The sequence below is a fragment of the Melanotaenia boesemani genome, chromosome 20 (genome assembly GCF_017639745.1).
Source record: "Melanotaenia boesemani isolate fMelBoe1 chromosome 20, fMelBoe1.pri, whole genome shotgun sequence".
Classification (NCBI taxonomy): domain Eukaryota; kingdom Metazoa; phylum Chordata; class Actinopteri; order Atheriniformes; family Melanotaeniidae; genus Melanotaenia; species Melanotaenia boesemani.
The window spans coordinates 23,626,829-23,650,587 of NC_055701.1; the positions used below are offsets into that span (position 1 = coordinate 23,626,829).

The following is a 23,759-nucleotide window of genomic DNA, read 5'->3' on the forward strand; positions in this document are numbered from 1 at the left end:
AGCTGTACATCTCCATGTCTTCTGATGACACGAGACCAATGGATGCCCTTTTCAACTAGATATCAAATCCTGGATGGCAGAAAACTTTTTACAGCTTAACCAGGACAAGACTGAAGTTTTAATCATTGGTCCTGAGGCTCAGAGAGAAAAAACTCTTACCTAAATTACAGGCATTTGCATTAAATCCATCATCACAAGTAAAAAACCTGGGCGTTATTTTTGACTCTGAGCTTGGTTTTATTCCACATATTAAACATGTTACTAAAATAGGATTTTATCACCTAAAAAACGTAGCCAGAGTCCGCCCCATTCTCTCTCAGGCCAACACGGAGATGCTCATGCATGCTTTTATCACCAGTCGTATTGACTACTGTAATGCTGTGCTCTCTGGTCTTCCCAAAGAGAGTATTTCACCTCTACAACTTCTACAGAACTCAGCTGCTCGTGTGCTGATGAAGACCAGAGGGCGGGCCCACATTACACCGGTTTTAGAATCACTGCATTGGCTCCCCGTGTGTTTCAGGATCAATTTTAAGGTTCTCTTACTGGTTTTTAAATGTCTTAATGGTCTTGGGCAGGGGCGTTTCCTGGACCTGGGAACATTAGGGGCTGAGCCCACATCCTCATAAAGAACCAACACAATAAAAAATGCTTTTTATTTAAGCTTCTTGAGCACTTTATCACCTTGTTTAAAGCCAAATACTGTAATATGTGCTTCCATATGTATTTATTTTCAATCTTAAACGTGACAATGTAAACAAGATCTCTAAAATCAGAGGTAAACTTTTACTTTTCCAGACATCTGCTGTTTATCTCCACAACCTGCTCTTTAGTGCACATCTTCTGCAACAAAAGGATGAACGTGAACTGTTTTCAGTCAGTTGCAATTTTCAGAATAAAGATCATGCTGTAGTATTTACTGTACCTCTATCATCTCATCTGTCTCTTCCTTCTTTCCCTACAGGCTTCACTTGTTTTCCTTCCATCAGTTCCCTTTTTTCCCTCTTTCACTTGCTGTTTTCCATCTTTACCATTACTACTTTTTCAGTAGTATAGCCGAGTTTAAACTAGTGGTAAACTCTGGTTTTTCCTTCCCAGTCTCGAACACGCCTGTCCTGGAGCAACACACACATACAAGAACCACCAACCTCATTAATACATAAAGTAAACACACACACAAAGGTGAGACCATGAAAGACTGGTTTTGTATTCCAAATATAAATGTATTGTGAGCAACATAAAATGTAAAACAATCTTTAAAACTCGTTAACTACTGACCAATCAGTGACCTGGAGGTGAACAAAAACATAGTAAATAAATTTATAATAAAGCTGTTCTTTATCTATCTATATTTAAACTAAAGCAGCATCTACAAACCAAACACTCAACACTGGGAAAGCCGTTTCCATCTACTACAACACAAACGCATGCACGCACACACGCACACACACACACACACTCACAGCAGCGGGTAAACCAGCGAAATACGTAGACTTCACCACTGGATTTAATGTAAATGTGTATAATAGAAAAGGGCAGGGCTAACGGTTTAGTACAGCTAGCTTAACCTTCGAAGTATCAAGTACTGTCATGAATGATTTGCCTAATGTTCATTTAATTTAAGACATACAGGGTTTAAATTATTTGTGGTTTACCTGTTTCGTGTGTTGGCCATAGTCTTGCAGCTCATTGGCAGCGACCACAACTGAAGAGTTGTCTCTCTTCTCTAAATAAAAAACTGTGTGATGTCCATTTTTGACCGCTAATAATGACCACTCGAAATAACACCAGAGTTCAGATTAGGGATAAAACGCTGGGCTGTTTGCCAACACGGAGGATTCCCGCTTCCATAAAATTCCTCTGTGATTGGTCATATTGTACCTGTGTTGCATTCACATAAGCCAGGAAATTACAAAACTACCATCTTCTTTACTGTCATAAGACGGCTGAGAGAATGTAAACTTATTCCATCTGGGATGAAAAAACATTCGGGGCTTGATGTGAAATGTTCGGGGCTAGAGCCGGGAATGCCCAGGCCAGACAACGCCCCTGTACTAAGCTAAAGCTAAATCACAGAATAGAGCTAACCTGTACTGAAGGTGGGTTTTTTGTTACTATTAGAACAATATTAATATGGTTACATAATAGAATATATATTTTATTTCCTTGTCGTTTCAGAACCATACATATACACCATATTCAGTCATGTATACCTCTGAATACAGCCTTGTGAGCCTGTTTGCCTTCGCCCATGATTGTTGCTGTTGTACAAGCTCAACCAAGCAATAAATTGAGTGGATTCACGAACTTTGCCTGGTTCATTCGCTCTCTGACCGGAGCCCACTGCAGATGAAGGGCTAGCGCCACCATACAACATCATTACAGTCCTGAATTCTTAACATTTGTGTTGAACTTGTTTTTGTCGTGGACAGTGATGCTTTGCTGTCCGCCATTCAATGGATTTTATCTGCGATGCCAGTAGCTCCGCCTTAACTATACTGTAGAAATTTTCATTTCGACCTACAACTGAGGGGGTCCATTAATTGTGCGTTATGGTTTGTGTATGAAACTGTACTTAAAATATAGTGTTTTTTTTTCTTAATCTTTTTGCAAGTAAAACTGTAATGTTGTTTAAACATGAACTTATCAGCATCCAGCGCCTTCTCCCAAAATGCCGTGAGACTGAACGTGTAATGTTAAACTTAGAAATTACAATCGCTAAATTAAATATCACATATCATTGTAATCTGTCAAAACAGCATACCTCTTTGTAAACTTTGTAAGATTTATTTATTTTTATTTTATTTAAGCTGAGCAGTATTTAATAGACTAGCACACTGTATGCTGATGTGCTGTCATCACAAAAGTGTTTTCAGGAACTCCTCCACCTCCCCACTGCACTCTGGTGCCATCTATCATTTTATGTGACCCTCACAGAGCCAGTATAACCCAGGACGTAATTTCTGCAAGCCCCCAGAATGTGTGACCATACTGTATATGCATTATAATAAACCCAGACTTTTATAAAAGTGTTTTCAGGAACTCCTCCATATACCCACTGTAGTCTGGACTCATCTTGCAGTTGTAAGCCTTTGGATAAGATTGGTAAAGATTAAAAAAAAAAAAAAAAAAACTATCAGAGGCTTTTTAAATTCACATTAGTCAAGGATATTCTTTTCAGTATGTTTAGAAGTTATTTTCATCTTTTTTTTAACTTGATTGACTCATATGCATGAGGGCGATATGGAGAAAGAAAACTACACCCCTGAAAGTAAGAAAGTATTTGGTCTTTTGCTTTGCTAATAATGTGCTAATATAATGTTATAAAACTATTATACTGCAAACTTTGCTTTTGTGTGTTTGTTGATGTGTGACCCTGCATTGTACTATGCCATAATTCTAATCGCAGTTAATGAGCCCGGCCACTGGATATTTACAGTAAGTTTCTTGCTTACATCATAAAGAAGAAGCCTTGTCCTTGACTTCAAAGTCAAGTGGTGTTTGGAGTCCACCAGGTAACAGGGTAACAGTTGTATTATTTAATTCCTGATAGCTCTTATAATCAATCTCAAAAAAATCCAAAATTGGTTTGGCTCATTTCTATCTTCTTTGTAGGTCATTTAACAATTTTAAAATGTCCGGGTGGGATGCCAGCACTGTCCCACATAACCCTGCAAAAGAATACAGAATCCTGTGGAGCCTTTGTTTTGAAATTATGTTTATTTCAACACGTATCTGACTTATTGCTTTGCATATTAATTTAAACATTAAGCCATTGTTTTGCCTTTATCAACTAATCGAGATAATTATGTATAAGGAAAGAGCTTATTGACTATTAGTTAACTGAAATATGTTATTAATATGCTGAGAAAGTGCTTTTTTCAATTCATTTAAACTTACACCTGCAGGGCTTTTCGGTTTTCTTCTTCTGCTCCTTTGTCTGCCTTTTTGGCAGACTGCACACCTTTTGGTACATTACCACCACCCACAGGTGAAGTCTAGAAAAACAGTTCCTCATTGAGCCAGTGCCTCAGTTAGTTGAAATTGCTTGGCAGCAGTGACGTATTAATAAAAAGATATATTTTAGTTATGATTTCTTTATTTACTCATTTTTATATTTATTCATTGGGTTTTGCATTTATGTTTTGAGTGAAGATGGCTGTATGGTTTGTATGAAGTGAAGCTGTTTTATTAAAGAGGGAGGAGGTCTTCTCTGGGGGAGGGGGGGGCGCAGTGGGGTCTTCTTTAGGTCCCCATTCCTCTGGTTTTTCAGGAATCTGGTTCAGGGCATCGTCTCCATTTGTACGGCAGAAAGGTTGAGGTCATTGTAGATGCTGACTCTGTTGATTGATCTCAGGTTGGTGATCCGGTGTTTGAACTCAAGGAGGTGACCCTTGTTAACGGCTACCTTAAATACTTGGTTGGTGCACAGGATTTTTATCTGCAAGAAAAAAAACATAGTCTGTTAATGATTTGCTCACACATCAATAGTCCCATTGACACCATTCAAAGATACTGTGACTCTTGTCTAGTCTAGTACAAACATACAGTTTCTTCACCAGACTCTGGATTGAGTTAGTGTCTGACCTCAAATGGCTGACCCCGGATAAAAGGAAAGTGAGACAGATCTCGCTCTTCTTTGCCCCAGTTCTGGCCAATGCAGCTGTTCCTGACAATTACTGCCCTGCCAAACTCATTGAAGCGAGGGTTAAAGTGGAAGGCCACATCACGGGTTGTAGAAAAGTCCACAGTGATCCTAAATAAATAACACAGTGATCCTAATAAATAACATGTAATATTCACTCATTATGGCTGCTTACCACTAATATTTGCAAAGTTCATGTTCACAGTGTTCATACTGACTTGTCAGCATTTGGTTTGATAGTTCCAGTGATAGTTATGAGCATTTTGTCAAACACTCCATATGGCAATGCCACCTCGTAGGGGATGGCCTGTCAACAAGTAATCAAGAAATTAGTTGTTAGAGCATCTAGCTTTATTTATACTCTTCTTTTTTTTCTCTTTGTTTTTCTTACCAGATTATGTTGGGTGACAGTGGGGATGTTAGGTCCAGGTCCACGTGAAGGATCAGGGCATATTCCAGGTTCAGTGGGATTGGGAAAGGGGCATGGTCCAATGGGTTGAACAGGGTTTCCACCATGCCACATGCCTTGTCCTTCAAAAAGACCTCTAGGTCCTGTAGGGTTGGCACCTGGTTGACCTTCAGGCCAGGTGGGGTTAGCACCTGGTTGACCTCCAGGCCAAGTCGGCCAGGTGGGGTTAGCACCTGGTTGACCTCCAGGCCAGGTGGGATTGGCACCCGGTTGACCTCCAGGCCAAGCAGGGTAGGCACCTGGCTGACCTCCAGGCCAGATGGGGTTGGCACCTGGTTGACCTCCAGGCCAGGTGGGATTGGCACCTGGTTGACCTCCAGGCCAGGAGGGGTTGACACCTGGTTGACCTTTAAGCAGTGTAATTCAATGAAAAATTTTTCAGACCACCTTTACATCCTGTTTTACATCAATGATAAAATAGATCAGGGTAGAAGAAAAAAACTCATGGTTGTACCTGCCCATGTTGGATTGGTGGGACAGGGACCTTCTAGCTTCTTGCCATCGACAGGCTCATCACTGAGAGCGTCTGAGAGCTACGGAGAGAGAGAAAAGCTGTTCTCAAATTTGAACACCAGAGATGTCTGTCAGAAAATTTGGACACAGTGGCCTAGAATTTTCCACAGTTCTTACAAGCATATCACAGTGGAATTCTTTCTAAAGCAAACTGTAAATGCAAGTTATGTAACATGGGAATATATCTTTCTCCAGTATACATGAAGAAGGATATAACAAAAAAATATGTAGTGGAAATTGCAATGTTTTCTTTACAACATGCTGATAAAAACAGGTAACAGTCCTTGTGTCCATAAGTGGTTTCAGTGGACGGGTCAGCCAAAGAGTGATTTGAAGACCTCAGTGGATGAGAAAGTTAGAAAAATACAGTGAGAACAGAAAATAACAGGAAAACCAGGGCATTTTCCTGGACCCAGGCCTGGGAGGGGAACTCATTGACCCCGCCTTGGCACCTGGGGCTATTCAGCAGTTTGGCCCAGCCTAAAAGCCCAGTCACCTCCACATGGGATCACAACCTGAGAGGAGGAAAGTCAAAGATGGGTGCAACGCAAATTGAGTGGTGGTTACTTCTGGTGAGAAGTGTGTGGGTCTGTGAGGATACTCATTACACCGTGGCTCAAGGCCACCATGATGGATTTGACCCCGGTGGACAAAAGGGTAGTTGGGTCCTGACTGTTGTTTGTGCCTATGGGCCAAATACAGTTCAGAAAAGCCAACCATTTTGAAGTCTTTGGAGGGAGTGCTGGGTTGGGGCTCCATTATTATGTTGGTGGACTTCAATGCTCACAAGAGCAATGACAGTTAGACCTGAAGGGGGTGATTGGGAGAAATAGTGCCCCCGATCTTAACCCGAGTGGAGCTTTGGTATTGGACTTCTGTGCTCATCACAGATTGTCCAGGTTCAAGCATAAGTGTGTCCATATGTGCACTTGGCACCAGGACAATGAGGCTGCAGCTCAATGATCGATTTTGTAGTTGTGTCATATGACTTGCAGCTGCATGTCTTGGACATGTGGATAAAGAGAAAGATGGAGCTGTCAACTTGTCACCAGTGTAAAAAGCTGCCTCTGATGGTGGGGGACAAGGACGGATTATCCAATGGGCATAAAGGGCCCATGCCCACATGAGCAGTTTTAAGAAAAAAAAAAGGTTTTAAGTTTTAGATATACTCCATTAACCAATAACCAATAAGAAGCACGTTGATACAATTTTTAACCTTAACAGAATTATTTGATTGGTGGGGTGTGATTGTGGAAACTATGGAAACCTGCCCCGCGGCCCACCCCTATCTGTGCAGGAGCCATTTTACTGTAAGTTTCCTCCCAACCTGTAGGGGGGCGGTAGTGAGTCTTGTATACTGTCTGTGCGTAGAGTAACCTGAAGTAATTATAATGATTGGTGTCTATGACTCAGGTGTTGCTAATGGAGAGAAGCAAACAGTTTTCTACGTGGGTCGGTACTCAACGAGTGTTCATGTTGTTAAGTATAAAGGATTGCTTAATGGATAAAATAATGAACTGTAAAGCAGAATAAACGTGGACATGACTGTTAAAACTAATCAAGTCGGAGTCATCATTAAAGGTCCCATATTATGCAAAATTCACTTTTTAATGGTTTTGGAACAGTCATACTGGTCCCCCCGCATGTGTAGGAGACCCGTAAGTGTGAAACTCTTTCAGGCGCTCTCTCTCCCCCCTGCTCCACCTCTAGGGAAGTAAGCGCTGAAATGAGCTTGTTTGAAAGCGTGTACGTTATGACGTCATAAGGGACAATAACCACTCCCCACAGAGCGATGGACCCGTCTACCGGCTCTCAAAGCCCGCCCTCTAAAAATCACCTAGCGCCCAGTGTTTTTCCCTCTTCGGCAACCCTCGTTAGCGGACATGGCTAAGCGACAGAAGCACTGTTCTGTTTGTGGCTGCATAAATGAACACGAAAACGTTTTTTTACTTCCATCCACTGAACCCACGAGGACTGAGTGGATTAATTTTATTTTTGGAGGAAATGTACCCGGACAACTTCCAAAGGTTTTGCATGTCTGTGGCCAGCATTTCAAAGAGGACTGTTTCCACAACATGGGGGCATGGAAAGCAGGCTTCGCCAACCGTTTGAAGCTGAAGCCAGGTTCAATACCAACTGTCCGTGACACAGCTGGAGAGGTAAGAGCTGGCAGTTATTTTATCGTTTTGGCCTTATTAGTCTGATAGCTTGAAAATATATTAACCTGTCAATCACCTCATGACGGGCGATGCGATGGGCGGAGCCAACAGCTGAGCTGCTCCACCAGGGTTCCGCCCACCATAAACGGCACATTTCTGAAGCTGCTAAAAAGAGGGAGGTGAAGAGAAGCCGCTGCACTCAAACTGAGGGTCGATTTGTCCATACCATGGCGGAAATATTTCATTTAGATATTAATGAATGGTCTCAGATTGGGAATAAAGTGTATAATATGGGACCTTTAAGGCGACTGAGTGCCCGTAGTAACGACGCCAATCCGATAAGCAACCAGTAGCGCCTTATTGGTATAGACGCTACACTCCATTAACCAATAACCAATAAGAAGCACGTTGATACAATTTTTAACCTTAACAGAATTATTTGATTGGTGAGGTGTGATTGTGAAAACCATGGAAACCTGCCCCGCGGCCCGCCCCCTATCCATTGTCTTTAAATTAACCAGCGCTGAACTGGCCAAACTGTGGGAGTAATAGTAGGCTGTGAGAATGAGCTAGAATAAGAGAAGTGATTGTTTATAAATGGAAGCAAAAGAGAGAAAAGGAGGAGAGGGGTGCATGTTTATTAACAAGTGCACCTTCTATAGACACTTTCTTCATCAAATCGAGAGAGGAAAATGAGGATGAAGAAATAGAGCAAGACGTGAAGGCTAAGCTGGTGGGTCCAGATCTGGAGGAGGCTACTGTTAGCCCTACAGCAGAGCCAGAAGCTAGCTGCAGCAACGGCAACACCAACTCGCAGTGGTTTTATCAGGTCTGTGACCCGGCTTTGTGGGTTAGATGTAGAGCAAGCATTGTGTGAGGATGTAGTTATCTCTGACCTGCCATTCATCAGCTCAGCCTTAAAACATAAGTGTTTTAAAAGCACTAACATCAGTTCCTCTTTAATTGCTTGGTGGGAATTTCTAAAAATAACCAATTCTTCATGTATTCTATGTAAGCTTACACCCATCTGGAACAACAATGACATCCTGCAAAACAAACCAGATTATTAACTTCACTCAAAGGAAAAAGAAAGGAATGAAATGTTTAGAACATATAATAGAAAAAGAAAACTTTTTATCATTTGATATACTCACTTCACAATATGGAATTAGCAGTACTAAAGTTTTAGAATATCACCAGCTTAAATCTATTATATGTAAAAAAACATATACCCTTAACCAATTAAACTTGTAGCTACCTATCAGGGTGACAGAATTCTCGAATCTCCATGCCCCAAAGCTATTATCAACAATATATAGAGTATTATCAAAACTAGAAGATTCAATATCTGAGCCAAAAAGCAAAGCTCTCGATTTACTGGTCGGTCTTCGTTTCTACCCTCACCTATTGTCACGAGCTGTGGGTAGAGACCGAATGAACAAGATCACGAACACAAGTGGCCGAAATGAGTTTTCTCTACAGGGTGGCCGGGCTCTCCCTTAGAGATAGGGTGAGAAGCTTGATGATCCGGGAGGGGCTCAGAGTAGAGCTGCTGTTCCTCCACATCAAGAGGAACCAGATGAGGTGGCTCGGGCCTCTGGTCAGGATGCCTCCTGGACACCGCCCTGGTGAGTTGTTCTGGGCACGTCCCACGGGAAAAAGGCCCCGGGGAAGACCCAGGACACACTGGACGGATTACATCTCGCTGCTAGCCTGGGAACACCTAGGGGTCCCCCCAAATGAGCTGGTGTACATGGCCGGGGAGAGGGAAGTCTAGGTTTCTCTGCTTAGGCAGCTGCCCCCGGACTCCGGATAAGCGACAGATAATGGATGGACGGACGGACGGATGGACAGACGTTATTAAAGTGAATAATGAATAATTGTGTTAAATATTCGAGATCTCACTTTCAGTCAAAATAATCATGATTATCAATTTTGCCATAATCGATCAGTCCTATGACCAATGCCACCCAGCTTTTCCTATTTTATATATCGCGTATATACAAATTGCCTTAATTTTTCAAGCTAAAGAAGAAACACCATCTTTTTATTATTTTATATCAGATAAACTATAACTACCTGGGTATTCCACTTCATGTTGTACAGATTTGATCTATGTTAAATCAGTTTGAAATGAGACAATAACGGATAATAATATGGAACAGTCAAGGATCCAAACTTACGTCCATGCTGATGTTTTTCTCCTCTGTGACCTGAAACAAAGAGAAAGAGAAATTATCAATAAAAGACCAATTTATTTATGAAATATACATGGTCTGAAAGAAAATAACAGAATAATGAAAGATTCAATTTAGTTTTATCTGTACAGCACCTATTGACAACAAAGGTCATCTCAAGGTATTTTACAGAGATAATTGATTCAAGACAATTCATTGAGATCCAATTAATACAAATCCACATTAGTCCAATGTTGATTGACTAATGAATTAATATTAAATAAAGACTTGTAAATGACAAAAACTGTATTTTTTTAATTAATGTTAAAGCTGAGAACTGGTCTAATTAGTTAGTATTAGCAGCCATGGTGTAATTTACAGCAATATTGTGTTTAAACTTACTAGCATCTGGACAGTGCTGCAAAGATTTATTACAGCCTCCAATGGGCATACTAGATAGATAGATAGATAGATAGATAGATAGATAGATAGATAGATAGATAGATAGATAGATAGATAGATAGATAGATAGATAGATAGATAGATAGATAGATATGGATGGAAATATAAATAAAACTGTAATGCAACAATCTCCAAATTTAATTAACCCACAATTTATTAACTGGTCTATAGAGCAGCTAGAATCCTGCATCAGACCAGAATGGGACAACATCCCTCTACTAAAACTCCAGCAACTTGTCTCCCAGATGTTTCCAGACAGTTGTTTAAAGAAGATGGGATGCTACACAATGCTGAGCATCACCCTGGAAGTACTTTTTACAGACTTGTTGCTGCCATCAGATTCACTATCAGCTCATATTTTCCAAAAAATAGTACATGTCTCTGATATGTTGTTAATGTTCTGGGGAAAATGATGAGATTTGCAAATCATTGAATTATGCTTTTATTGACATTTTAAAAGCTGGAGTTGTACAATATACTGGTCACACCATCGGGTATGTACAGTCAGAGGCTTCTTTCTCTCTGCTGCAGTAAGGTCTGATAATGCAGATTAATACTATTCACAGCAATAACTTTATATAATAAATGAATAATAACTTAGATTATTGTATGTCTCTTAATTTTATCTTTTAAAAATTTACCAGCAAATAGTTACTTTTTTCTTAAATAACAGAATTTTCAAAATTGTATTTGCATTTGCATTTACACAGGAAGCATCAGAGGGATGTACGAGGGAATCAAGCAGGCTCTTGGACCAATGCAGAAGAAAACTGTTCCCTTGAAGTCGGCCACAATCATCCAAGACCAGGCACAGCTACACTGAGCTCTGAGAACGACAAGATGCCCTGAACACGATTGAGTGCCTGCCAGTACTCGAAGAACTCGACGAGGAGCCAACCGTCCAGGAGCTCAGTCAGGCCCTGGATTCCCTCACAAATAGCAAAGCCCCAGGGAGAGACGGCATTCCTGTTGAGGTGCTGAAGTGCTGCAAGGACATTCTCATCTCAGAGCTGCATGACATCCTCTGCCTGTGCTGGAGAGAGGGCGAGTTACCACAGGACATGCAGGACACCAACATTGTCACTCTGTACAAGAACAAGGGCGACAGGAGTGACTGCAACAACTGCTGCGGCATCACACTTCTAAGCATCGTCGGCAAGCTCTTTGCTCAAGTCACCCTGAAGAGACTGCAAGTTCTTGCTGACCGAGTCTACCCAGATTCACAGTGTGGATTCCGAGCCAACAGGTCCAGTATAGACATGGTCTTCTCTCTCAGGCAGCTGCAGGAGAAATGCAGAGAGCAATGGCAGCCACTCTTCATCGCCTCACAAAGGCCTTCGACCTGGTGAGCAGGGAAGGCCTTTTCAAAATCCTACCCAGGATCGGATACCTTCCCAGACTCCTCAGCGTGATCCGGTCCTTCAACGAAGGCATGAAGGGCACTGTGGTCTTCGATGGCTCCACGTCAGAGGCCTTCAACATCAGAAGCAGAGTGAAGCAAGACTGCTTGCTGGCTCTGACCCTGTTTGGCATCTTCTTCGCCGTCCTGCTGAAGCACGCTTTTGGAAATGCCACAGAAGACCTCTACCTCAGAGCCAGGTCGAATGGAAAGCTGTTCAAACTGTCCAGACTAAGAGTCAGGACCAAAGTCCAGCTGAAGTGCCTGCGCGACTTCCTCTTTGCAGATGACGCTGCTGTCTCAACCCACTCTGTGGAAGAACTCCAGTAAGGCATGCCAGGACTTTGGACTCACCATCAGTCTGAAGGACCACCTGCCACAGATCACAATCTCAGACCATGAGCTGGAAGTCTTCCACAAATTTGTCTACCTCGGCTCGGCCATCTCCGACTCCCTCTCTCTCGACTCCGAGCTGAAAAAGCGCATCAGCAAGTCATCCACCACCATGTCCAGGCTGACCAAGAGAGTGTGGTCCAACAACAAACTGACAGAGCACACCAAGATCCAGGTCTACAATGCCTGTGTCGTGAGCACACTCGAGTCGTGGACCCTGCGTGCTCGACAGGAGCAGAAACTCAATGCCTTCCACATGCGCTGCCTCCGATGCATTCTGGGCATCACTTGGCAGGACAAGGTGACAAACACAGCTGTCCTCGAGAGAGCATGTTCACCCTGCTGAAGCAGTGACGCATGTGCTGGCTTGGTCACGTGGTGCGGATGGAAGACAAGACCTCCTGTATAGAGAACTGGCCCATGGGCACTACCCAACAGACAGACCCCATCTGCGCTACAAAGACGTCTGCAGGCGAGACCTGAAGGTCCTGGGAGCAAACCTCAACACCTGGGAAGCTACCGCCTCAGACCCTCCGGCTTGAAGGGCAACAGTCAGAGCAGGTCTCGGCAAGTTTGACGCCACACTTGCAGAACAGTCCGAGACCAAGAGGCAGAGACTGAAGGCTGCAAACCAGACTAGCAGATCATCTACAGTCTTCCTCTGCACCAAATGTGGAAGGGACTGCCACTCCCGGATCGGACTGACCAGCCACACCCGAAGTTGTACCACCAGACGGGACACCAGCCAGAGCGCAGCTCCATAGTCCCTCGAGACTTACGGAGACCTACCGTATCCTACAGCAATTAAAACAAACAAGTAAAGCAACTCTACAGAACAAACAGAAGTACAAAGCACAAAAACACAAACCACCACACTGCTACTGTTTGACATTCAATTGCGTATCAAGTATAAATCACTGACGTAATCACTTCAACAGGTTAACATTAGATCAAAGTCAGCCAGGTCATGAAGGGGTTCCACGTGAGCAAATATTGGTCCAGTTTATCTAGTAAAGAGTATGTCACTCTCTCATAGGCAGCTAATTGTGCCATTGTTGATGTTCATTCATGGGGGAATGATTTTTTTTAGTTTGAATTGCTTGGTTCATCATGTATACCATAGGTAAAATTTTAAAGTAAACTTGTAAACGGTTCGCAGAGTTTTCCTTGGCTAAAGTTAACCAATTAAATCAATGAAACAGTAAGTACTAGCCAAGGGTGTAGGTTTGATTTTCACATTAGTAGGGGCATAAAATTAGTTTGCAGAGCCCATGGATGACAGGTGTTTTACTGCAGTTATGATTCACTCACTTGTGAGCTTATAATACACAATATTCTATTCAGTGATCAACGTTAAGCTCTGGTATTTTTGCTAAACTGAATAAAAGTATATTTTACTTAATGATTTTTGGGATTTTATGAGATGGAGAGATCTGTTGGCATATTTACTTTACATCAATATTGTCCCTACCACAGTGGAAAAAAAAGAAAGAAAAAAGTAATTTTTTTTTAACATGAGGTCTTTATTTGGCCCTTTAACAAAATCTAACAAAAACATTAACATTTTATGGGGGGGGTTTCTTTAATGTGGTTTTCTTCTTCGGGGTATCTATTAGGGGACAGAAGACAAGTATCGCATTGTGTTCAACAGGATTTTAAGCAAAGTTTATACCATAAATTGAAGCAAAATGTCTCAGAAACTGTATGTGACAAATATGTCACGTCGGGCTCTTATGAGTTAATAAAATGTGTAGATTAAGTCAAGCCTCTGGGAAGTAAAGTTCACCTTCCTCTTCTCCTCAGCTCCTCCTCTCTCTGAACTTATCTGCAGCTTTGATTCTGTCACCTGACAAAATAACGAATTGATTTATGAAAAGGAAACACATTTTTTTGGTTAGTGACTGCTATTATCAACATTACTCATGACACAATTGTAGGCGGGCCCCCAACCACTTAGACAGGGCACTTTGTATTTGAACATACCTCCAGTGTTGATTCTGTGATAATTTGCATCTATCCTTTATTTGGTGTTTGGTATTTCTATCAAGTAGGTGTGAGATGTAAATTATCCCTGCTTTTTGCAATTTAGCTGAGTTAATAGTTTTCCCTACAATCAGAATTCGCTTGTTATTCCATAAGGTGCATGAGCGGACTTTATGCAACACTAATTTAGAATTAGTAATAATAGAGTCATTATTCTGTAGTGGCGGCTTTATGCCAAATAGCCCAGACCTGTTACACCCGAACCAGGCCCTGCCACGGATTCACCTGCCATGCATTGCCGCAGTCAATCCCCTGAATACTAATCAGCCACACCTGCAATCAATCTGATCCCTGGACCATATATGCTCCAACTCCACATTCAATCCCCGTTGCACCTTGTTGCAACTCTGTTGGACTGTCCTGCTTTCCCATTACTGGTCTCGACACATCTGGCTGATCCTCGGACTCCAGTGTTTTCTCCCTGGCTACTCCTTGTTGTAAGCACCTGTGTAAAGATCTGTGCCTGTAATAAATCCTTGCTCATCTCTGATCTGTCTGTGTGAGGTCCTTCATAACAAGACCAAGGAGATAACCCTCCACTTATTTCCGCCTCTATTTGAAACCAGCTCATGCTTATCCCCTGTCTTGTCATGAGGTAACCATATTCTTATGTGTTTCATGTTAAAAGCCCAATAGTACCATCTAAAGTTGGGAAGAGAAAATCCTCCCCGTTTTGTGGGGGCCTGTAATTTCTGATGTGTCAACGCCTCTAAAGCAGGACTCTGGTATGTTCACAGGAATGTGAGATAACATGTAATAAATTACAGGCGCGGTCATCATTTCAACAGAATGACTTTTCCCCCAGAGCGAAAGATGGATTATCCTGAAAGAATAGGCAAGGCAAGGCAAGGCAAGGCAGTTTATTTATATAGCACATTTCATGTACAGGACAATTCAAAGTGCTTTACATAAAACAAAGACATTACAGATATTTAGAATAGTAAAAGGCATCAACTCATAATCAACACATAATCACAATAAAATAATAAATTACATTAAAATGATTAAAAGCAAGATAAGTTAAAAAAAAAAAAAAAAAAAAAAAAAAGGTACCGTGCAGATTTCATGCATAGGCGCATGAGAAAAGAAAAGTTTTTAACCTGGATTTAAAAATGTCTACATTTGGGGAAAGTTTAATCTCCACTGGCAGTTTGTTCCATTTGTTTGCAGCATAACAGCTAAATGCTGCTTCTCCATGTTTAGTCTGGACTCTGGCCTGGACTAGTTGACCAGAGTCTTTGGATCTAAGAGCTCTGCTAGGTTTATATTCTCTGAACATATCACAGATGTATTCTGGGCCTAACCCATTCTGGGATTTGTAAATGATCAGAAGGGTTTTAAAATCTATTCTGTGACTGACTGGAAGCCAGTGTAAAGATTTTAAAACTGGTGTGATGTGTTCAGATCTCTTAGTCCTGGTTAAAACTCTAGCAGCAGCGTTCTGGATGAGCTGCAGATGTTTAATGCTCTTTTTAGGAAGTCCTGTTAAAAGACCATTACAGTAATCCAGTCTACTGGAGATGAATGCATGGATGAGTTTCTCTTGGTCTTTCTGGGAGACTAAACTTTTAATTCTGTTGATGTTTCTGAGCTGGTAAAAAGCTGTCTTAGTGACAGCTTTGATGTGGCAGCTGAAAGTCAGATCTGAGTCTATCAACACTCCCAGGTTACGAACTTGGTTGGTAATTTTAAGAGCCCGAGTCTCCAGGTGTTTGCCAATGCTGACCCTCTTCTCTTTGCTACCAAACAGAATAATCTCAGTTTTGTCTTCATTTAATTGTAGGAAATTCTCCCTCATCCAGGTGTTTATTTGCTCCAGACACTGACACATTAAGTCTATTGGACTGCAGTCATCTGGTGACAGAGACACATAAAGTTGTGTATCATCTGCATAACTTTGATAACTAATGCTATAGTTTTGTAATATTTTACCCAAAGGGAGCATATACAAGTTGAACAGAAGAGGTCCAAGGACTGACCCCTGGGGGACTCCACAAGTCATGGCCACTCGCTCGGATTCATAGCTGCCGATCGTAACAAAATAACTCCGGCCTTCTAAATAGGACCTGAACCAGTTAAGAACCGCTCCAGAAAGTCCAACCCAGTTTTCCAGCCTGTGCAACAGGATTCTGTGATCTACAGTATCAAACGCAGCACTGAGATCCAACAGAACCAGGACTGATACTTGACCAGAATCGGTATTCAACCTAATGTCATTTAACACTTTGACCAGAGCTGTTTCAGTGCTGTGATGAGGTCGGAAGCCGGACTGAAATTTATCAAGATTTCCACTTTCATTTAAAAAGTCATTAAGCTGGTGAAATACAACTTTTTCAATAATCTTGGAAATAAAAGAGAGGTTAGAGACAGGTCTATAGTTGTTCATTATAGAGGCGTCTAGAGTCCTTTTCTTTAGGAGTGGCTTAATAGCAGCTATCTTTAGTGACTGGGGAAAAATGCCTGATGCCAGTGAGCTGTTAACTATCAGTAGGAGATCACTTTCTACTGAGGTAAAAACAGTTTTTAAAAAGTCGGATGGTATCATGTCCAGAGTGCATGTTGTTGATTTCAAATGCCAAACTGTTTCTTGTAGGACTTTTAAATTCACCATTTTAAATTGTGACATGACATCAGAATTATTTCCGGGTTTTAGACACAGACTAATTTTCTTGTTTGACTGTGTGGAATTAATATTTTGCCTAATTGTTTTAATTTTTTGGCTAAAAAAGTTTGCAAATTGGTTGCATTTCTCAGTGGAAAGGAGCTCAGGGCTTATCTGTTTAGGAGGATTTGTAAGTTTTTCAATCATAGCAAACAGAGTGCGAGAATTGTTGACATTCCTGTTAATCATTTCAGATAAATGCAGCTCTCTGGCCTTGCACAGCTCATTGTTATAGTTACGTAGGCTTTGTTTGTACAGCTCATAGTAAATTTGAAGTTTATTTTTCCGCCATTTCCGCTCAGTTTTTCTGCATTCTCTTTTTAGGCTGGTAACCACAGTGGTGTTTCTCCATGGTGTTTTCTGTTTGGGGTCACCACCGTCAGGGTAAATTAGCCTCCAAATATCTTTTAAGCCCAAATCAGCAGCAAGTTGTCTGATGGCAGTTGCCGAACTACTTTCTGTGTTGCGTCTAGGTAAAGATCTGTCAAAATCCTGGTCCAGTGTTTGATTAAAATCTACTCCCAGCATTATCTGGGTATCACCTAGAGCTAAGAGAAGCTGTGATAGACTGAAAAAATTCTGGATTATCAAAATTGGGTACATATATTACAAAGGGCCACAGGTGTATCCAATACTTGGCCACACACGATCACATATTGACCATCTGAATATGTTAAAGGTCCCATATTATACACTTTATTCCCAATCTGAGACCATTCATTAATATCTAAATGAAATATTTCCGCCATGGTATGGACAAATCGACCCTCAGTTTGAGTGCAGCGGCTTCTCTTCACCTCCCTCTTTTTAGCAGCTTCAGAAATGTGCCGTTTATGGTGGGTGGAACCCTGGTGGAGCAGCTCAGCTGTTGGCTCCGCCCATCGCATCGCCCGTCATGAGGTGATTGACAGGTTAGGCCTTAGCGGTTACTAGACGCTGATTACAGCGTAGTGAACGCCGGAACACCGGAACCCATTCCTGAAGAAGTTCGAGCAAGAAGACTAACAGTACTGCTCTTACCTCTCCAGCTGTGTCACGGACAGTTGGTATTGAACCTGGCTTCAGCTTCAAACGGTTGGCGAAGCCTGCTTTCCATGCCCCCATGTTGTGGAAACAGTCCTCTTTGAAATGCTGGCCACAGACATGCAAAACCTTTGGAAGTTTTCCGGGTACATTTCCTCCAAAAATAAAATTAATCCACTCAGTCCTCGTGGGTTCAGTGGATGGAAGTAAAAATACGTTTTCGTGTTCATTTATGCAGCCACAAACAGAACAGTGCTTCTGTCGCTTAGCCATGTCCGCTAACGAGGGTTGCCGAAGAGGGAAAAACACTGGGCGCTAGGTGATTTTTAGAGGGCGGGCTTTGAGAGCCGGTAGACGGGTCCATCGCTCTGTGGGGAGTGGTTATTGTCCCTTATGACGTCATAACGTACACGCTTTCAAACAAGCTCATTTCAGCGCTTACTTCCCTAGAGGTGGAGCAGGGGGGAGAGAGAGCGCCTGAAAGAGTTTCACACTTACGGGTCTCCTACACATGCGGGGGGACCAGTATGACTGTTCCAAAACCATTAAAAAGTGAATTTTGCATAATATGGGACCTTTAATATCTTTGCTTCCATAAAGTTAACTACCAGTTCCCGGGCTTAAGAAAACAATCCCCACCCACGAACACATCAATTTCAAGGATTCTTTCAAGGTTAAATGAGTTTCTTGGACAAAGGCTATATCGACCTTGGATGAATTGAAATATGGGATTTTCTTTTTCTTAATTGTGTTGTTGAGCCCCTTAAGATTCCAGTTGGCCAGTTTCAAATCAATTGCACTGGCCATAAAATTGCAAGGCACAAGTTAATCCTGTGTACATTATTACAACAAAAAAAGCAAAGCATGTTGGCAAACTCACATTAAAAACAGAAAAATAAGTTGCGAACAAACCCAGTCACACGCAGAAGACTGGGACATGAAACTAACACTAGTAAACCTGGAATGGTCACCTGAACTCAACTTTCCGCGAACCCAATATATAATCATGGCTATCCCTCATCAGCAGTTTCATTTTTCACCCCAAGATCATCTTCAGTTCAGCTCTCCTTTAAAATCCTCCTCTTGACGAACACTGCCACCTCCTCAGGTGTAGTGAAATGGTGCCGAGCTGCCCCATATTTAATCTCCAAGCTAGCATGAACTCAACCCCGCGATTTCTCAGATAAGTCTTAACTTGCTTGAAGGATGCCCTCCGTTCCATAGTCTTCTTCATAAAATCGGGAAAGAACATAAGCTTAGAGCCCTGCCAGACAATCTGACCTTTCTCTCTGGCTGCTCAGAGTATTCTTCCTTCACCTGGTAGTGGAGGAAGTTGACCATCACAGGTCGTGGCCGGCCCCCCTCCTTCTGCTTATGTCTCAACAGCCCTGTCAGGACTTTGTATGCGTGCTGTATCTCCAGTGTCAGAAACTGGCACTCCAGTATAGCTGGGAGCTCTCTTTGTAGAAACTGGATCATGTCGTTCCCTTCTTTTAGTTTCAGTATACCCAGAATTCTGATATTGCAGCGTTGTTCTCTATTGTCCAGATCTTATGTGTGTTCCTGTAGCCGCTCTACCGTCTCCTGGAGGGCACTGATCTGTTGCTTGGATGTATCAGTGGCACCCTCTAGCTCCACCACGCGTTCCTCCACTTCATCGATACGGGAGCATTTGAGGCATCCAGCCCATCTGAGGATTTGCTAACAAAAGCATACATGTTCTTGCTAGCTCTCGTCGTCTGTTGTAGCGATGTGTGTTTGGGGGGCATAATATCGACCAAGCATTTATATCTTGCTCTTGGAGAGAGAGAAATGTGTCTTTGCTGCTGAGCCGCTTCGTTGATGATGGGATTAACTATTGATAATTTCAAAATTTAGTGTGGGGTTTGCAGAGCAGCTCTGCTATGCTGCCATGATCATCGAGAGCCCACATGATCTCCCATTCTGTCAGGTGTTTGCTGATGGCGCTGAGTGAATGTCAGCTTTTAAATAAGTGTACAAACCTCAAACACGGGGCATAAATACAAATCAGACACATCTGAGACAATGAGATCTTTAATTAGATATCTATTTTAAGCCAAAGCTAACCAGGCTGTTTTAGTGTTCATGCATAATTTCACTCCGTAAGTTTTTTACTCTCTGCAGAAGGTTCAGAGGGAATCCTGCAGATATTTTCCACTCCTCCAGAACATACCAGGAAATTTTCTAGTAAAACATCTTGTGCTGTAAGAAAAGATCACATCTCACTGATTCCACAACTGTAAGTTAAATCATGCTATAGCCAAAATTCACCAAACTAGAGGGCCCAATTTATGCTTCACGTTTGTAAAACATAGTCAAAAAATGTTTTACCTTTGCTGTCTGGCCTCAAAACTTATATCCCTTCAAACCCTTCGAACGAGAACTAATGGAATTAGGGTCTTGAAACTGATTTGATTAAGTTTAATGAAATAATTTATTCACTTATTTAATCTTGGACTTTAATGGTTTTCCATACTTTCCATAAAAAGAAAAAGCTTGGTGGAGCTCCGAGGTTTAAATGACTAATTAATATTTTATATTGATTATTAAAATTAATATATTATCTAAAGATTATTAATTTTTAATTATGCTAGATAAAGTTATATCTGACTATAGCTGGTAGGCAGGGTATCTACCAACTGTAGTAATTGTGCTAAAAGCAGGGGTGCAAGTTGTGTCTGGAACAGGTGCATGTTGAGCTGCTGCAAACCTACTTGGAGCATATGGCGGTGACTCTGTAATCTATGGCAAGCTAAAAGGGCCAAAATTCAGCACTCTATTGCCGCGTTTGTAATTACACAGTGGACAAAACACAATTTTATGTGGCAAAAATGACGTAAAATATTGCGCCATTCAATGAATGTGCGTAAAAAGCACTTTAGCGCCTTTTTAAAAACAGTGTTTTTTGCAAGTAAAATGCACGTAAAAAAGCACCGTTTTGTTGTATTATAATTATCCTAGCCCTCTATTTGTCCTGCTGTGTATTTAAGTTTATGAGTTTCAGCTCCTCCTTGCCAGTTCATTGCCTTGGTTGCTCTCTGTTTGCTATGTCAGTTTCTGTTATTTATTCCATGCCATGATATGTCACAGTTTTTGCCCTCCAGTCTTTTGTTAAGTTGAGTTAGTTTTACTTATTAAAACCCTTGTACTTACACCAGTCTGCGTCCTACCTCGTCTGCCTGCACTTGGGTCTTCACATCCACGGTTTTCCTGACACATTTCACAAAGATTGTTGCTGTTCATGACTCACAGTCACCAAAAAGATATAAGATGACTCAGCAGTTCTAATCTATGACAACCCCTGGGAGCACTGAGATTGTCTCACATCTCATCTTCCAAAGTGTAATGAATGGCAGGAACAGTAATTTTCCCAGTCCTGGATTGTTAACTCCGTGGACACCACCACCAACACATGGTGTATTTACGGATATACATAGACATAGACACAAAACGGCACTTCTTACGTGCGTTTTACTTAAACAAAACGCCATTTTTAAAGTGCTGTTTAATGACCACAGAGAATGTCATTTATTTTGGCATTTACTGAATCTTTAGCAAATGATGTATTTTACGTTGTTTTCACCCCCCAAAAAAATGTGTAAGAGTGGCTTCCTGTCCAGCATCATAACAAGCAAGCCGAATGATAGTCTGGTTCTTATGTTGTGCCAAACAAATTTGCTTTTTATTTATTTTTATATATTTATTTATTTATTTTATTACTGTTATTTTCTTTGAATTATGGAATTTATGTAATCTTGCTGGACCAGAATAGAGGGGACAGAAAAAAAGGAAGACAGCAAAAAGAAGCAAAAAGGAAAGCAGAAAGAAGAAAGAGAAGACAAAAACACAACATAGAAGGCGACGACCCTTCAATCCAAACTATCACCAGACAACATACTGCTACACTTGTACAGAAACAGACCAGAGAATTTCTTACAGCTTTCACAGAAAAAAACAGAGCTGACATTGATCACGAGTTCCTAAATAACCAAATCAAGAAACATATCACAAACGTATCACAGCAACAACCAAACTACCAGATACTCACTCACAGAGAAAAAAACAAATGTCTTAGTGTATAAACCCACAGGACAACTCAGTGACTGTGTCAGCTTGCAGAGTATGAGGAAAAAGGGGTGATCAGGTGTGGTGTGGTGAATGTGATTTGCAAATGCAACCACGCCTCTACAAAGGCTACAGGCTTGCCATAACTCCCCTTATGCAGACACACAACTATAAATTCAGCCTGACTTTATTTTGTCAGAAAACAACAACAGAGAACAACATGACTCAGGCTGTAAGAGCAACTTACTGTGTGTTGTTGTGGAGTAACATAAGTGCCAGACTATTTGTGAACATTACATGTTTAAAACGCAATTCTGTCGGCATGTTTTGACAGCTGAGAAAGGTTTTTATTTTGGTTCTTTTGAGTCATGACTTCATGGCAAAGAAAATAATGGAGCAGAGAAAATGTGATTTTACATTAAATGGCATCAGAGGGTTGTAAAAAAAAAAAATGTTTTGGCAGTAACTTCACTCATTATATTGCTTACATATACAGTTATGGTTTAAATCTAAAGATAAATTCATTAGTACAACTGTTAGCACATCCTCTGTCAGAGCTGCAACATTTTCTCAGCTGTAAACCTGGATAAAGAGCCATCTGTGGAACGAGTCAAACCGGCCTGGAGCTGCAGCTTCCTGTCTGAACTGACTTTCTGTGGAGAAGGAACCGAATCTGAGCCGCAGGTTTCAGATTTCACACTTCACATCAGTTTATCGTCTCTTCTCCTGGTTGTTTGTCAGAATGAGGAAGAGGAGACTTTCTAAAGTTTAAGCTGCTGTAAAGGGCGCCTGTTGAATATGAAGATAAAACAGACCTACCTGATCTCAGAAGAGAAGCAGACTAACTGAAGCTGTGTGAAATGTGGGTGTGTTTTAAATGCTGAGCCTCACCCTGTTTACTCGTTCCAACCTGTTTCTGCCTGAGGACGTTTACATTATTCTAGACTTTCTCAGAAGTACTCATCTTATCCAAACCCCACAAGTAAATCTTCATCAAAAACATCTAATAATTTATGAAACTGGAAGGTTTATATTTCTGTAAAAAGATTTTATCTGTCCCTACAGCAGCAGAAGCAGATGAACATTCTCTGGCTGGGTGTGTGGCTGAATGTTGATGTGCAAACTTTGTCTTTTTGTCCCCGCATGTTGACCACTCTGGTTTTGTTCTCTGGGAGCGGAACTGACTTTGATGGATGATTGCTATTATGTGTTGCCATATAAACTTAATCTTTGCCCTCAACAGTGACTCATATTTTTTTGCAGGCAGCCTGGCTACAGTGGATCATCAGTGGTTTACAGGTTTGCATCCTGCTGCTTCGCTTCACTGCTGCATTCGAAGGAAAATATCTGTAGAAAAGCATATAATAATGTCAACTTGTCCTTTAAACAAATTTAAACATAAATTTAAATTCCTGCAGGTGCTAATCTGCTGTATTTTCTTACAGGACATTTCTGTTTCTGTACTGGTGTAGCAAGAAGTATGCATCTGCAGACCCAAGACCTGTATGACAAAGCTGGATTTTCTCTTACCCAGATAACTTCAGGGTTAACCCTGGGTTTTTGAACTGCGAAGCTGGTTAACTTTTTAACGGGGTGCATTACCATGGTAACGGCTAACCTGCTTCGGAGCAGATTATGTTCTGGATAAGAGATCAACAAGAATAAAGGCACTAAATAAGTTCTCTTAAATTAGAAAATCTGCCCATGTTTAGAAGATACCGTTGGCAT

At 41.4% G+C, this 23,759-nt stretch overlaps 1 protein-coding gene across 4 annotated transcripts; it reads right to left on the reverse strand.

Moving 5' to 3' along the window:
* Positions 1 to 3,884: 3,884 nt before the first annotated feature.
* Positions 3,885 to 22,896, reverse strand: lgals3b (lectin, galactoside binding soluble 3b). 4 transcript variants are annotated; one of them, XM_041971838.1, is made up of 7 exons: positions 22,851 to 22,896; positions 9,970 to 9,999; positions 5,569 to 5,647; positions 5,037 to 5,461; positions 4,864 to 4,952; positions 4,588 to 4,756; positions 3,885 to 4,441 (listed from the first exon to the last, which is right to left on the reverse strand). In XM_041971838.1, the coding sequence occupies exons 2-7, from the start codon at positions 9,973 to 9,975 to the stop codon at positions 4,283 to 4,285; spliced, it is 927 nt and encodes a 308-aa protein (XP_041827772.1). In that variant the 5' UTR covers positions 9,976 to 9,999; positions 22,851 to 22,896; the 3' UTR covers positions 3,885 to 4,282. The 4 variants fall into 4 exon arrangements, with proteins under 4 accessions (XP_041827772.1, XP_041827773.1, XP_041827774.1 ...); XM_041971839.1 differs by lacking the exon at positions 22,851 to 22,896 and adding an exon at positions 22,019 to 22,066; XM_041971840.1 differs by lacking the exon at positions 22,851 to 22,896 and adding an exon at positions 21,120 to 21,170.
* Positions 22,897 to 23,759: the final 863 nt, after the last annotated feature.

Bases quoted from the DNA above. Each gene is read 5' to 3' on its own strand.
- lgals3b (XM_041971837.1), bottom strand. The intron at 4,953-5,036 runs GTAAGAAAAACA...ACTTGTTGACAG, and splicing joins CTGTCACCCAACATAATCTG to GCCATCCCCTACGAGGTGGC. The intron at 4,757-4,863 runs GTCAGTATGAAC...TTATTTATTTAG, and splicing joins ATCAAACCAAATGCTGACAA to GATCACTGTGGACTTTTCTA.